We start from the raw sequence: 16545 nt of genomic DNA, 5'->3' as shown, positions 1-16545 counted from the left end.
TATATTTTCACCATGGTTAATATTTCTTGATTTTACTCTTTCTGTTTTTATTTAATCCTTACATTCAGCTGTGGTATGATATTGATACTTATAAAACTTACCACGGAAAAGATGAGGAGAATGTGGATGCTCCCCTTTCTAAGGTTTGTTGTCTTAATTGACATTAAATGAAAAGGGTTGTTGGGCTTGGTGCAATATTACTTTAGAACATTTTCAAATATTTTGATAAGATTTTAATAACTTTTTAAATTAAAAAATAAAAATAAAAAGGAAACATCAAAGATTTATGCACACTAAGTTCCTGTATCTTTGTTATTTTGAAATCATAGATAGATATCCTTTAATTGGCATTATTGATCTAAGCATAAATGAAACATTAATTACTCTTTATTAAAAACTCTTCTTTCATTAATATATTTTTGTGAAAAAGTAAAGCCTGTACAATTCATGATTGCTTTTTTCAAATCTCCCCAGCTCCCGGCGTACCAGAGGGGTGGCACAATTGTCCCTCGTAAGCTGAGACCAAGAAGGTCATCCTCTCTCATGCACAGTGATCCTATCACACTTGTTGTTTGCCTTGACAGACAGGTGTGTTTATCTGTAAAGGCTGAAAAATTGGAGTCAAAATTATTGGATGACTTTTTTTTTTTTCCCTTTCTTTTTCTTAATCTCATACCAGCATGAAATAAGACACTGTGAGTTCAACCTCCAAATGTCAGACCATGGTTGGTTAGATGAATAAAATAATACAGTTTAAAGATTTTGAATAAAGAAGTTCCAAACGGGGATGATTAAGTCAGGTCCTTAAAAAACTTTCTTATATGGCTGGGACACCATAATCTTTGAGACTTTAAATATTAAAATTTTATTTTGTCATTTAACCACATTAAAAAAAACCCCATAAGATTTATGCTCATAAAGCGCATATTAACCCCAGAGTATAACGTTTTATACCAAATGTTAGTTTTAATTATGGTTCTATTATTTCTTGTTCTCCTTTCAATGGCTACCCATGCTGTCAAAGAACAAATTAATGTGTGACTTCACATTTTTGATTGCTTACCACTCGTTATTTTTCTTCATATATTTTTAATTTATTAAGGTGATGTTAATGGAAGTAGTTTAATCTGTTGTTTTTCTTTTTTTTTTCCCCCAGGGTAAAGCCAGTGGTCAGCTTTATGTAGATGACTATCATTCCTTCAAATATAGGAATGGTGCCTATGCTCTCATGGATTTGTCATTCCATAACTTTAAGCTTGAAAACAAGTAAGTTTTTCTCATCTTGTGATCAAAGTGTGTGTCAAAAATTAAAAATTAAAAAACCAATCCTATAATTTTTCTTCTCTGATGTGCTTATTGGACCTACAACAGTTTTCTTTTTACTATTTTAGATATTTTGGTTATGGCTTCAAATATTTTAAATTTATATATTATATACATATTTTAAAATGTTTATATCCAAATTATTAACTATAGATAATATCCCTTCAACTTAAAACATGATTGTAAATGTAATAATTCAATCAGGCTCATTTCATTTTATTCTGTGATCCACAAAAAAATGATATATGTATAGTTATTTTTATTTCGATGCCATTTTGATTGCTAAATTTAACTTTTATTTCTTCTCAGTGTTGCCTTCAAGGGAGATTTCTCAACCAAAGAATGGGTGGAAAGAATAATAATTGCAGGCGTGTCTACAGAGCCCAAAAATATTCATGTGATCAAAAGTGGTAAGTTGCTCTCATTAAAGACCATCCTTTTTCTGTTGGTCTGTGACCCAAAGTAATTTAACCAAATAATTACATTGTAAGAGCCGGGTGGGGTCTTCTGACCTCCCATGGTGGGCAGGAGGCCACTTGCAGTGTCATGTCTTCTATCCTCCTCTATCTATTTTCCGAGTAGCTTTCTATTTTAGTTGTGGAATGAGATTGTTCTGTCCTTGTTTGAGAGAGGAAACAGTCAAATGTATAGCATTAGCTTTGGGAGATATTTTTTTCCTTATAAATCATCTCTCTGTTATTTACTTTAATATTTCTTTTGTTTTGAATATCATGTTTTGTAAGCATTTAAGTGTATTCCTCTTGGTGGGTTCCTGTGCTTGGCTCTGGATGAGACTTATCTCAGACTTAGTACACTGATAGTGTGCTCTTGGAATCTTCATCTGTTTCTTATTTGAATCACTCCTTTTTCTTATTCTCGTGTGCTTTTTAATAAATCTAGACATTTTTGACTTTTACTATCCCATTTTCTATCATTTTACTGACCTCAAAAACAAAACAGTGGAAGAGGATCACAGTATCAAATTAATTAGGATTATTGACACTCAGCAAATGGTGTGGATGGAATTACCCTTAGGGCAGAGGAACGTTACTATTTCTTCTATCCCCCTATATCATTTGTCCTTTCCATGTAACTTTTTGTCCATGTTCTGGAATGAGACCATTTGATTTTACTTGGCCCTGTCTGGAGTCCTTTAGCTAAATCATCTCCGTGGGATTGTAACCATTTGGCTGTGCCCCTTCGGATGAAAATCTGCATTTGTGTCAAGATGAGACTTTCACAGGATGGGCAGTGCTTGGATTTACTTCTGCTCTTTGGTTGAGCTAACCCTTTTGTCTTGCTCTCTCTCTTTATGGTTGTAAAATCGTAACTTTTATCCTTAAGCTTTTCAGTAATCTTGTTACTGACGCTGAGATAACGTATAATATCTTAAGCACATGAAACTCACAGCCTTTATTAACTTATAGTCTTTGCAGCTTCCATTAACTCTGTCCTGATACTTCCCTAAAAATTTATTCACATGGCATTATCACCTAGTGGGTGGGGATCCTGACCTCCCATAGTGGGCAGGGAGGTACATAATGTGTCTTCAATCCCCTTATATCTATTTTCCAACATGCTTTCTGTCTTTGTCTTGGAATGAGATTACTTGGTTTTGTTCTGGCCCTGGCCGGAGTCCTGGATGGGAGGGAAACAGTCAAATGCATAGTTATTGTTTTGGGAGATGCTATTTTTTTCCTTGTAAATCATCTCTCGGTTGTGTATTATATTTGTTATTTTTAATGTATAATGTAAGCATTTGGGTGTATTCCTCTTTGTTGGATTTTGTGCTTGTGTCCAGATGAGACTTATAGGTGATCTCAAACTAAGTACATTGGTGGTATGCTCTTGGAATCTACATCTGATCCCTATTTGTTCCCAGTTCCCCTTTGTCTTACTTTCTCTTGGGTGCTTTAATTATAATTCTAGAACTTTTTACTATCCCATTTTCTTCCTTTTTACTGGCGCTGATATAAACTAAATGTGTTTCAAGTGCCGTAAAACCCTTAAAAACAAAAAGAAAACAAACATTATCACTTAAAGAAATTTAAAAGTGAACTGTTGTTAATAGTGTCAAGGAAAAATAAAATGGTCCCATTGATGGAGCTATTGAATAGAATTCACTTTTTGTTGATCATAACCTTGAATTATGACATAATTTTTTGGTCAGTGTCAGCATTATATAGCATTAGTAAGGCCAACTACAATCCAGAGAAATCTGCTGTTGTTTTGAATAAGGAAGATGTATTGTATACTTTTCTCCTATAATGTAGTATGATTTAATCACTTTACTCGGTTCCAGTTATTCACTCATATTCTATTTTTCTGTTTTGAGTTTTGACTCGTAAGTTCGAGTTTCTGTATTGTTATTACTATTTGTGATATTTAATCACCAAACTGATGTTATCGATAAAAGAATGTGATTCTTGAACATCCTTGTGACGATTTATAGTGTTCAACATTCAAAGTGTATTGACAAGGGATTAGATGATTAAAAGGTAGTTTGCTCCCTACATCTTGAAAGACGCTACAGCTACTCTTTCGAAAGGACACTTGTCTATTGCAAAGTACTTTCTGCCAGACCTAACAAATGCAGCTATTCATTCACTACCTAATGATTGTAATGCCAAACCTTTCCCTTTTAAAACAGCTCCAACAATTGTATTTTATTTTTAGACAGGCCTTGGTCAGTTGCATTACTTTACACCAAACCTAAGACGGAATCAAGTCATTTCTTTTTATTAACTTATATTCCAATCTGTGCTCTACCAAATGACCAACAGAACCCTGAAAATTCAAGTCACATCTAATACTATGTGATTTAGAGTCTTACTATGGAACTTTGATTTCAAGGAAATCGCCTATATACATTTAAAATGGGTAAAACCCTTCAAAACAGTTACAAACATCTATCTCGTTTTGTCCAAGACATGTTGTATTTAACATGATGATAAAAAGTTTTACACAGGCATTACTTTTGTCAAAATGAAATATGTTATACATTTTGTAACAAATTTAATTATTTTAAACTGTATTTTACATTACAGATGGCAGCAAGTTTACATTGGAGCATACATATGATGGAGATTCAAAAGTATTGACAGTTCGAAAACCAGGAGTGAATGTAGCTGAAAAATGGATTGTTAATCTACATTGATGGTGAATAATTGTTGAATAATAATAGGTTATCATTGTGTTATTCAGTGTGATTAAAATGAAAATGGTTGATAAAGAGAAATTCTCCATGAATCAATTAAAAATATTTTTTTAAAAACCCTTTTTGGTGCTGTCAGTATTTAAAAATTAATGTGTATTTGTTATAGGTATAGCTCTAGAAGCTGAAAGTCTGATCAAATTATTATTTGATAACTGGATTATTGAGACTTGTCTCACATGATTGGACTGCCAGAAACATTCATGTATGTCAAATTTCATGTTGATTAAAAGATACATTAAAAGAAAGTAACAGAATATTACTCAAATCATTGGAAATGTCGATTACTGTGTTCCTGCCTTTTGCAACATTTTTCAGAGGTGTATGTTTGATTTAAGCAATGCGAGCTGTACTTAAAGCCGTTTTGAAGAAATTTGTAATTATTCTAATCTTCCTTTTCTCTCTAAGATCTTAGAAAAGCTTGTTTTGAAACAATTACTGTCTCATCTTAAAAATAATTGTCTTGAAGAAAAATTTCAGTCTGCTTATAGGCAACATCATTCGACGGAAACCGCACTTGTTAGGGTTGTTAATGATCTCCTCTCTGTTATAGACAATGGTTCATGTTCTTTGCTGAATTTGCTTGACCTATCGTCTGCTTTTGATACTATTGATCACAATCTTCTTCTCAAACGTCTTGAAATTACTTATGGCGTGTCTGGTGCAGCGCTTGATTGGTTTAGGTCATATTTGTTTAATCGTAAACAGATTATTACGGTGGATGAATATAGATCGGAGGAAATCTTTCTTGATTGTGGGGTTCCCCAGGGTTCAGTACTTGGACCCGTTCTTTTTGTTTTGTACGTTGGCCCTCTGTCTAAAATCATCAGAAGTTTTGGTCTGTCTTACCATCAATACGCTGATGATACGCAATTGTACTGCGTTTCCAATATGAGAAATTTACAAGAAGTATCAGCCAATAGTAAAAATTGTATCCAAAGTGTTAAAAAATGGATGAATGAGAACAGACTGAAACTGAATGATGATAAGACGGAGGTGCTGTATGTGGGGAACAGGAAGTGGAAAAGTGAAACAGATTTGAAGTTGGGGGATGACTCTATTCAAATTGTTGACAAAGTGAAAAACCTTGGCACATTCTTAGACTCTGGACTGTCGATGGAGCATCAGGTTAATAATTTGGTTAGATCTCTCTTTTTCCAACTAAAAAAGATTGCTTCCATTAGACGGTTCATATCTGAGGATGTGACCAAGCACCTGGTTGTGTCCCTCGTACTATCGAAATTGGATTATTGTAATGCTCTGTTGTTTGGCGTTTCGCAATACAATCTGAAACGTCTTCAGATTGTCCAAAACAGCGCTGCCAGACTAGTATTTATGAAGCGTAGGTGCGACTCTGCCGGACCTCTACTTCATGACCTGCATTGGCTGCCTGTTGAGAAAAGAATTAAATTCAAAGCTTGTGTTTTAGTGTATCGTTGTCTTGAAGGTACTGCCCCTTCCTACCTTTCAGAACTAATTGAAAGATATTCAAAACCCCGCCCTTACGTTCGGCCAGTGATTCCACAAAACTAGTTGTCCCTCGAATTCGGAAAAATGCTGGAATGAGATCCTTTTCTCATTTCGGACCCTCTATTTGGAACGCCTTACCGCAGAGCATTCGTGAAAAAGAATCTTTGTCTATTTTTAAACGTTCGCTTAAAACATATTTGTTTCGATTTTAGTAGATGGTATGAGAAGCAAGATAGGTTTGGTTTGTGTTGTGTGTTGTGTTGTGTGTGTGTATGTGTGTGTGTGTGTGTGCTTGTGTGTGTGAATGAGTATGTTTCAGCCAAAGTAATTTGTAATTTAAGCGCTTAGAGTCTGGTGTCTCGGAGTTATAGCGCTATATAAGTTTTCAGCATTATTATTATTATTATTATTATTTCCATGATGACCGGGAAAGTTAGGTTTTATGTTTTAAGTCGCTAAGTTTCGAATATATTGACGATCTACTACTCATGCTCATAATTTATGTATTTCTTGATATTTACAGCAATCTATCAGAGAAGACTTATTCTATCAAATTAGGTCTTTTTTTTTCTTTTCTTTTTTTTGCAGGTCAGCAAACTTATCAGCTTCAATTTATGAATGTCGCATTGCCCTCATCCATTTAATGCAATATTTCATAGGACTTCAAAATCAAAATTATTTAAAACTGTTTTAATACCTCAATTTTTGGGGGATATTTTGCATTTGAAATTTGATTTTGAAAGTTTTTAAGCAAATTATTTTGTGAATTTACCAGCCGTAATATGTCAATGTTTTTTTTCAAGCAGCCCTCACAGGAAAATAGACTTGCATCAGCGCAACGCCTTTCACTGATGAAATGACCAGTTGAAATAATTTTTCTGCACAGCAATTTGAAATAGTAATAATTGTGCTTCACCTCATGTATTTATTTGAGGGGGTGTTTTTCCACCCAATGATAATTAGTAAAATGTCACTCCATTAAAAAAATATGATTAGCTTTTCAGGCATTTATTTGCCTTGGAGAATAAATCAATTGTCAGTTGACTTTTTTAGGCTTGGGCAGCTGAGGGGACTTTGATTACACATCAAATTAATAAATTTTATTTTCTGCAATTTCACACAGATATGTTTTTTTTTTTCATTCATGTATTTTTGATATCATATACTCAAGAAAGACTGAGGAATAAGGGGCATATCATACGGATGAAACAGATAGAAGAGAAAGATAAACACTATTAGAGAGTTGTAGGAGGATTAAAAGAAAAAAAAAAGAGAGAGAGTGTGTGTGTGTGTGTGTGTGTGTGTGTGTGTGTGAGTGAGTGAGAATGAAAGACAGCTGTTGCATTATAAAAGAATGACTCATGATCAAATCTCACACCTAAAGTAGTTGCAGTTTATGTTGAGAGCTCAATCGGTTTAGTGGCTAAAATCACCTCAGGTCAATTATCTCCTTCACTCCTTTCTTTGAAATTGGGGTTGAGCCAATGACTAGACATATGGACAGATTGCTATTGGATCCACATTTGATCACTGTTTGAACAAATCTTCGTTGCCTTTACATTTTTTTCTCAACCTTTTTTCATCCAGTAAGGGTCTTAAATCATTTGATTTTCCCAGCTTCTTCTATCTGATACTGGTATGATGAAAGTGTATTGAGTGCTATTGAATTTCTAAAATCCTGAGAAAAAGTGGCAAATAGGTATTTCATTCTTTCTGTTACTTGATGCAGAAGTTGTGAGTATCTCTTCAGAGCCACAATACCCATGGAGCTGGAATTTCTTCTGTATTCTTTAACATGGTAGGAAAAGACTAGCACTCCTTTGGATAAGGTGTTTGTCACAAAGCACTTTCCTCCAAATTTGACTGACTGAGCTAACCAATCTTTGGTCGACAAAATTGCTAGAAGTTCACTTGTTTGAGATTGGTCTTTTTTGCTTGTAAGTCGGCTATTTGGTCTTTTTTGCTTGTAAGTCGGCTATTTGGTCTTTTTTGCTTGTAAGTCGGCTATTTGGTCTTTTTTGCTTGTAAGTCGGCTGCTGTCAGGACCCCTTCACTCCACAAATCCAAAAATTAACTTTGATCATTGATCTTTTTAGACTGCCTTGTTACCTAAAGATTTATATTTACCTGTACATCAATAATATTTTTTATTCTGTTTTCTCTCAATACATTTATGTGAGCGGCATTGACGAATTGGTGTGGACAGCAGTTTGTCTGTTAAAATGTTTAGGATATTTTGACAATTGAATGCCAGTACAATAAAGTAATGTTTCGTAAATTTACTAATACTTTGTACCTTTAAAAATTGATTGTAGCTTTTTCTATTCCTTAATGATATTACGATATACATTAATTTTGTTTTTGTGTTTAAGATGGATGCCTATGCATTTCATCTAGATGCTGATAGATTGCAGTTAGCTTGGTCAAAAATAAAAAATAAAAATGTGCATAATTTATACAATTTTAATCTGCAAATTGGATATAAATATAACTGTCAAAGAAAATTACGATTCTGAATATAGATAATTCACCTTATTAAGAATGATTTAAAAAAACAAAATACAAAAGCATTGGGTGCAGTCTTTTGTCCTCTCAATGTGGACAGGGAGGCACTTACTGTGTCTTAGTGTCTTCTATTCCCCATTTATCTGGTGTTGTTGAGTTGCTTTTTGTCTTTGTCTTAGAATGGGATTACTTGGTTGAGTCCTTGGCTGAGGGAGGGAACAGTCAAGTGTATTGTGTTAGTTTTGGGAGGTGATGTTTCCTATTTAAACTAATTCACCTGCCTTACTTTTTTTCTTGGGTGCTTTAATTCTCGTTCTAGAATTTTCTTCCCTTTTACTGGCGCTGCTATAACCTAAATGTGTTACAAACGCCGTAAAACCATTAAAAACATAAAACAGACGAAAACGAGAACAACATCTTTGCACAGTTTGAAAAACACTATTGAAAATATTGCAAATTAGATTCTGATCAGCTCGCCAAAATTATTTCAATCATAGCAAGACACTTTCAATATTTATTGCATTTGCATACTGTAATTTTACTTTTTATATTATTATACCGCTCTATGTTTATTTTAGTAAGATGTGATAGTGCTGTCTGATTAAATTAATATTAAATGATAGAAATATGTTGGCTGTATACCTCAAGTCTCCTACTGTTTTTCCTAGTTACATCAATTACTTTTAAAAATTATCTTTAAATCTCTGGAATGAATAGAAAATCACGATTTTTAAATATTTTTCATTCACCTGAATTCTCAACTTAAATCACAATTTCTTTATTCACCAAATTGTTTTTACTATAATCGAATTGTATTTTAAAAAGTTTAACAAAACGTGTAATTCCTCATTTGAATCATTTAAATGAATGGAATGTTAAAGATGAATTCAGTATTTATATTATTATTATTATTATTATTATTATTATTATTATTATTATAATTGTTGTTGTTATTATTGATAACGCAGATTTTAATTGAAGGCTTCCACAGCTATAATTTTTTTCACTGCTTTGAATTTACTATATCAACGAGTGAAATTATTAGTGTTATCAACAACTCAAGAGTAAAAAAAAATGAAAGCTTGAATTTAATAATAGACGATGATAAAATGAACAATTTTTTAAGTCCAACTTTGCACACAAGACGTGAAAGACAGAGACAATAGCTTTTTAAAATGCAGTATTTCATTTTAAAAATGGCTTTCTTGGCTGAACTGACCAAGTATTCCAAGTGTCCTAATATATCTAAATTAAAAAAAAAACACCCTCCCCCTCTGCAAAAAAAAAAAAAACAAAACAAAAAACAAAACAAAACAACAACAACAAAAAAACTAAACAAAACATTTTATTAGTAGATTTTGTATGAGTACTTCAAGGGAATATAGATAAAAGTATTTACTTAACTTACACATGAATTTGCTGCCACTCCTATTTGAAACTTTGTTACAGTTTACAATCGGGAACGATATTTTGTCAAGAAGAGTAGCGGGTGGTTGGATGGGAGCATCACCCTTGAATCGTATACCTATGATGTTCGCATGGGTGTACGATCCGATAGTGATGTCGTTTCTTCTTCTCTTTACTAGCCTATCCTGCTTCTTTGGTTTGTGATTGTATTTTTGACAGGGGATATTTTTTTTCTGTAAATCTTCTGCCTGTTTGTTCTTGGTTATTTATAATTTAGTTTATGATATCTTTAGGTTATGATTTTGATTTACATTTGTACTATTTTTTTTAGATTGCTTGTTTTTTTTGTTTCAGCAGTCTCTCATATAACCTCAATTGTGTTGGAAGAGACCTAAAGCAACAAACAAACAAATCAAGAAGAGTAGAAGTCATGTGGGAAATTTTTCATACATATTTGCTTCATATATGCAATAGGGAAATTTAAAAAAAATTCTTATCAATGACATCTTACACCCACCAACAGGACATGGGAAAAGATATTTTAGCCTCATTCCCACCGACCTTTTGCTCAAGTCCACCATTTATCTCCTACAAGTGATGTAGAGGATATTTAGAATTTCAAGTTAGGCTACTCCTTTAACTAATTGTTCATCTTCATTTTTCCTGGACGCTTTATCATTCAAGACTAAGTGTATTGCTTCTCAATGAGCACAAATTTACATCGATAAGTTGCCCACAGAGAAAATCTTTTAGGGCTTTTAGTTTGGTATTTAAAGCAAGTTTTATAGAACTGACATGTTTTTGTTAAGATTTACTTTAAAATCGCACAATATTTTAGGCCATTGATATTCCTTTGTTCCTTACACATAAGTTATTGATATTAAAAAAAAACCCTCTAAAATGTTTTAGGATCTTTTTTTTTTTTTTTTTGGAGTGACATAGAAGTTTAGACCCCACCCACATTTGTGACTTGGAACTATATTTGGGGCACTCGCAAAGTGGACGATGTAGTGATACTAAAATCCCAAAGTATGAAAATGAGGCTACATTGAGGTCTTGTCAGTAGAAATGCTCAAGTAGTGGTCCAAAAAAATAACACTTAATGATAATGTGCCTAAGTTTTTGGTCTGATAATCAACCCAGGTTCTGAGTTTCTTTTCAGTTATCCTCCTTAATTGGACCCAGCTGGAAAAATTTCCTGACTGCTACGGCATTTCAAAACTTACCCATTAAAATTTTATAAATATTAGTTTTTATTGCAAAACACTAGGTTTCAGTGGGTGAGAGAAAGACGTAGCATCCAATCAGTCGGTCTGTATCAATTTTTTTGATGATTCAGTTTCTTTCCTCTTAGATTCCCTCAAAAATTACTTTAATAACCGTTCATATAATAAAAGGGGAATATTTGGTCATTTGGATAATGCATAGGATTACACAATTTCTTCGTTGTAGTGAGACTGAAGGAACAAACTTCTTTCCCATTCATTTTATAGTGACGTAAACCATTATTAGTGTCATTCACGTTTGACACATCTGGCTGGGGTTCCTGACCTCCCATAGTGTGCAGGGAGGTACTTGCTGTGTCTTCTATCCCCTTATATCTCTTTTCCTATTGAACTGGGCGTAGGATTTGCAATGGAAGCTTTTCGATTTTTGCTTTCAGTTTAATGTTCTAATTATTGTCATTTTTTCTCTCTTGAAATCACGTCTCAGCTTTGTTGATGTTTTAAAATAATTTTTTGTTCATTGCTTACTAATATGTTTTCCTGTTATCAGCTATTATTACCATGTAGATGTGTATTTTCAAAAATTAATTTTTAATGATTGAATTGAATCAATAAATGTTATGTAAAACAATTTTGCCCGATTTAGTGAAATATTACTACCATATATGTATTGTCTCTATCTACTAAGCACAGGGCCATGGTCTGGTAGATTCTTCTCATGTTCACAGTTTTCTGAGTTGTTTTCTGTCTTTGTCTTGGAAATAGTATGACTTGGTTATGTCCAGGCCCTTGGCTGAGAGGGAAACATTCAAATTTATAGTGTTTTAAATCATCTCTCTCTCATATGTACTGATCGTTATATTTTTGCATTGAACATGCCTTGTTAACATTTCAATGACTTCCTCTGGGTGGGGTTCCCGACCTCCTATAGTGGGCAGGGAGGTACTTGCTGCGTCTTCTATCCCCCTGTATCTGTTTTTCAATTGCTGCCTTTGTCTTCGAATGAGATTACTTGGTTTTGTCATGACCCTAGTCGGAGTCCTTGGCTGGGAGGGAAACAGTCAAATGTATAAACTAAGAACATTGATGGTGTGCTCCTGTAATCTACACCTGTTCCCTTTTTGAACCACTCCCCTTTGTCTTACTTTTGCCTCAACTCCTTTTAATTGTACGAATCTTTTCACTATCCACTTTTCTTTCTTTTTACTGGTGCTGATATGACCTAAATGTGTTGCAAGCGCCGTAAAACCCTTAAAAACTAAAAAAGTGTGGTATCCTGTGGTGTCTGGATGAGACTTTGGTGATCCCAAACTAATTACTAAGTGATCCAAAAAAACATGAAATCCAAAAATAAGGCAATAACAAAAACCATAAAGGTTAGAACGATAACACCATTCTGACAAAATAGCATGGTTGTGGTACGAGAACTTTTATCTTTACAGCATATGTTCGAGATGCCTCCCATTTCTCTTGGCGCACATTTTCCACATCTTAACAAAATTGTCAATGACATTCTGGCAATGCTTGACTGGGATCCGTGTTGTTTCTCTTGGAATTTCCTTTGGAAGGTTAACAAAGTTATCAAAAGACAGACAGCAACTCGAAAAACAGATATAGGGGGATAGAAATAGAAGACACAGAGTGACCTCCTGCCCACCATGGGAGGTCAAAGACCCCACCCTGAGAGAGAGAGAGAGAGAGAGAGATTTGTTTTGTTTTTGGTTTTAAGGGTTTTACGGCGCTTACAATACATTTAGGTCATATCAGCGCCAGTAAAAAGGAAGAAAATTGGATAGTGAAAAGATGCTAGATGTACAATAAAAAGGACTTGAGGAAAAAAGTGAGACAAAGGGGAGTGGTTCTAATATGGAACGGATGTAGATTCCAAGAGCACACCATCAATGTACTTAGTTTGAGATCACTTAAATGTCTCACCCACACACCAACACAAGATCCCACTAAGAAGAATACACTCAAATGCTTACATTATACATTCAAAATAACAAACATAACAATACATAACAGAGAGACAAGGAAAAAAATTATCATCTCCCAAAACAATAACTATGCATTTGACTGTTTCCCTCCCAGCCAAGCACTACGGCCAGGGCAAAACCAAGTAATCTCATTCAAAGACAAATACAGAAAGCAGATTGGAAAACAGATATAGGGGGATAGAAGACACACTAAGTGCCACCCTGCCCACTATGGAGACAGAAGAGAGAGAGAGAGAGAACGTGTATTTAATGATCAAAAGAACAAAACGCCCCAATATATCATACTGGAAACAACAGCTATATTATATTATCAACAGGCCACTCGAGGATGTAGCAAATTCAACAATATTGGAAATCACTCAACGTGCATATATATATACTGGCATTAATTTTACAAACAGTTGTGAAGTCATAACCTATCAAAATTAGACAACACATCTGCATTCGCATGACTCTCTCTCTCTCTCTCTCTCTCTCTCTCTCTCTCTCTCTCTCTCTCTCTCTCTCTCTCTCTCTCTCTCACACACACACACACACACAAACACACACGCACCTAATAACTATTTGTCATACAAATCGACCATTCACATACTCTTGAAAAAAATATAATTAATTCAGATTAACAAAATGATCATTAATGTTAAACATGGATTAGCATAAGCGATTAATAATAATAATAATAATAATAATAATAATAATAATAATAATAATAATAATAATAATAATAATAATAAAATAATTTAAAAATAAAATAAAATAAAATAATAATAATGGTGATGGTTCAAATGATTAAATATTAGAAAAATGGATAAAGTTCCATTCAGGGGGATTTTCTATCAACAGCTATTCAAATACGTACAACAGCTTGCCAACCACTTGAAAAACCCAATCACCGACAGATTATACTCGTATTTTCTAACATCAAGAAAAGATCAATACTTAAGAATTATTTTTGTTTAAATAGCATAGGAAAAAGTAAGCAAAATGAATGAAATCAAAACTCATTATAATATTAAAATGAATGTATATGTCAATCAGTGCAATTTAAAATCCTACTTAAAATAAAGGCATGAAAGATTTAGTGTCAGTTGAATTTCTGAATTATAACACAACTTTCTAGTTGTTTGTTATAAAAGTTATACCGCATGCAATACTTTCGGTTTTTATCAGTATATGAAGACAACACAGTCCAAAGGTTTTAGATATAGCCTACAAGAAAATAAAAAATGTTAGGCAGCGTTCAACACAGGTCCTAAAAAAAGATTCAAGAGCAATATATTCCTGAGCTTAGCATGAAACTAGCAAAAATTCCAAATGACAATGATACGAGATCATCTAATGGGATAAACTCAAATGTTTTTTTATGTAAGAAATATATTCAAATATGTTAGCAATGGCAATTTATAATATGGAGATTGCATTCTATAATATTTCATTGATTTCTCTAGCAGGCCACATTTCCATTCCATACATGTCACCTGAAAAAAAAAGTAATAAACAAAAATAAATATAACAGCTTCAAAAAAGAATCAAATACCAAACACTGAACATTTTGGGATCAAATTCTTTCTTTAGCCAACAACAACAACAAAAAATGATAAAACATAAATAATTTAAAAACCTAGAAAGACGGCAGAGAAAAAATGTGCACATAATTACCAAGATCTTATAACAGAAAGGACGAGCGAAACATATCTCTGCCATTGATCTGGGGTGGTTTTATTTGGCAATGTATTCATGTTTTCATTGTATTATTTTTTGTTATTGGCTGAAGAAGGGTATTGAGTCCAAAACATTCGGTGATTGGTATAAAAAAATGTTAAGCTGTTATATTCATTTTTGTTCATACTTCTTACATACATCCATCACTTCACATTGACCTTGTATCCATTCTATCCCAAGTCAAGTAAAGAGACCAGTTTCCTATCATTGACATTCATCCTGTTCCTGATCGCTCAATGCTGATTGCCAGCATTACAATGGGTGGATTATCAAACAAAGCTACTTTATGCTGCCAGCCGTAGTGATCTTATTGATCTCTTCGAACGACAGACATGCTATTGCTAGAATAAAAAATTAATTTAAGAAAAGAACAAAAATGAGGAAAAATTGAAAAAAAATAAAGCTTTTGTGCTCTTGAGGATCTCATGGAGCTGACACTCTTTTAGGTCATTTCAGCGGCAGTAAAAAGGAAGAAAACGGGACAGTCAGAAAATTATAGATTTAGGATTAAAAGCATATGAGAAAGAGTAAGACAAAGGGGAATGGTTCAAATAGGGAACGGATTTAAATTCCAAGAGCACACTATCAGTGAACTTAGTTGGAGATCACCTAAAAATCTCATCCAAACACAAACACAGGATCCCCCTAAGTAGACCCAGGGCCAATGGGCGAAACACTCCCCTCCCCCTGGGGATTTTATGAGACCAATTTTTTTTAAGTAAATATAATGTGTGGGCTTTCCATTTCTGGCCGGCTGCCAAAAAAAAAAGTGTCATCTTCACAGAGTTATTGCCCTTGAAAGGTCATCAAGTGCGTTAAAATGAGCTTGCCACTGCCAGACTTTGAACTGCCACAGCTTCCTTAGTTTTCATCACACATGTCACAAATTTGGATTGCACTGATGTATATAGACTATATTAGATAAATAATAACTAAATTCAAGGTTCAGAGTATTTAGTAAGTATGAACTTCAAGGATGAATTTTAAAATATTCAAATTTTCAAAAAAGTTTCACAGACACTGTTATATAACTTTAGAGCATTACATATTTCTATATACATCAAAGAGAAAGTGTTATAGCCTGTGTATAGCTAGACCTAAATTTAAAATTTCGTAGATTTTTATTCACTAGTTTTGAAGATATTGGATATTTTGTGATTGTACTGTTGACAGAGCAGTTATTCCCCTTGTGGATTAGAGAAAGGTTTATGGCAAAATGAAAGCAGTTTATTGTAATATGACAGGAGAAATTTGGTACTTAGGGATCATTTTTTAATTACATCAGCCCAAGGAGAGATGGGGGGGGGGGGGGGGGGTCACATCTAGTCTGACTCTGGTTTGGAGGGGTCCAGGTAAACACTGACATCAGCTTTTCTACACATGGAATTGTCATCCAACAACTTGCAAGCAGAGCACAACATACATCGGAACAACCATCAACAAGCGCTGAATTGAGTTGTCATGAGAAACAAGACACACATTCCAATAGATCAGCTGCATCAGTAAATGTTATTTCAGGAAGAAACACAAAGTATAAAAAGAGATCGGTCACATACAAATCATTGGAGCTCCAACCTTGCTTTGTGAAAGCAAAAGCAGATCCAGTACTACCAATGCAGGAAAATACATCTCTTATTTCTATCAGCAAGACCATCAATTGTGACCTCGGCTGGGTTTTTCT

At 33.8% G+C, this 16545-nt stretch overlaps 1 protein-coding gene across 3 annotated transcripts in view; it reads left to right on the top strand.

The window, feature by feature from the left end:
* LOC144977079 (neutral alpha-glucosidase AB-like) overlaps window positions 1-11777 on the top strand; it is a 33643-nt gene extending 21866 nt beyond the window's left edge. For 2 of the 3 annotated variants that reach the window (XM_078921846.1, XM_078921856.1), the window contains 5 exons: window positions 69-143; window positions 475-588; window positions 1157-1266; window positions 1633-1733; window positions 4371-11777. In XM_078921846.1, coding sequence (XP_078777972.1) covers window positions 69-143; window positions 475-588; window positions 1157-1266; window positions 1633-1733; window positions 4371-4480 — 510 coding nt within the window. In that variant the 3' untranslated portion in view covers window positions 4481-11777. The remainder of the gene's footprint in view (window positions 1-68; window positions 144-474; window positions 589-1156; window positions 1267-1632; window positions 1734-4370) is intronic. The other variant, XM_078921837.1, reaches the window with a different exon arrangement.
* The last annotated feature ends 4768 nt before the right edge of the window (window positions 11778-16545 follow it).

Source organism: Berghia stephanieae, chromosome 1, assembly GCF_034508935.2.
Source record: "Berghia stephanieae isolate SIO BIC M18660-M18661 chromosome 1, UCSD_Bste_1.3, whole genome shotgun sequence".
Lineage (NCBI taxonomy): Eukaryota > Metazoa > Mollusca > Gastropoda > Nudibranchia > Aeolidiidae > Berghia > Berghia stephanieae.
Note: the sequence above shows the minus strand (reverse complement) of the source record. Positions and strands in the feature narration are given on the sequence as shown.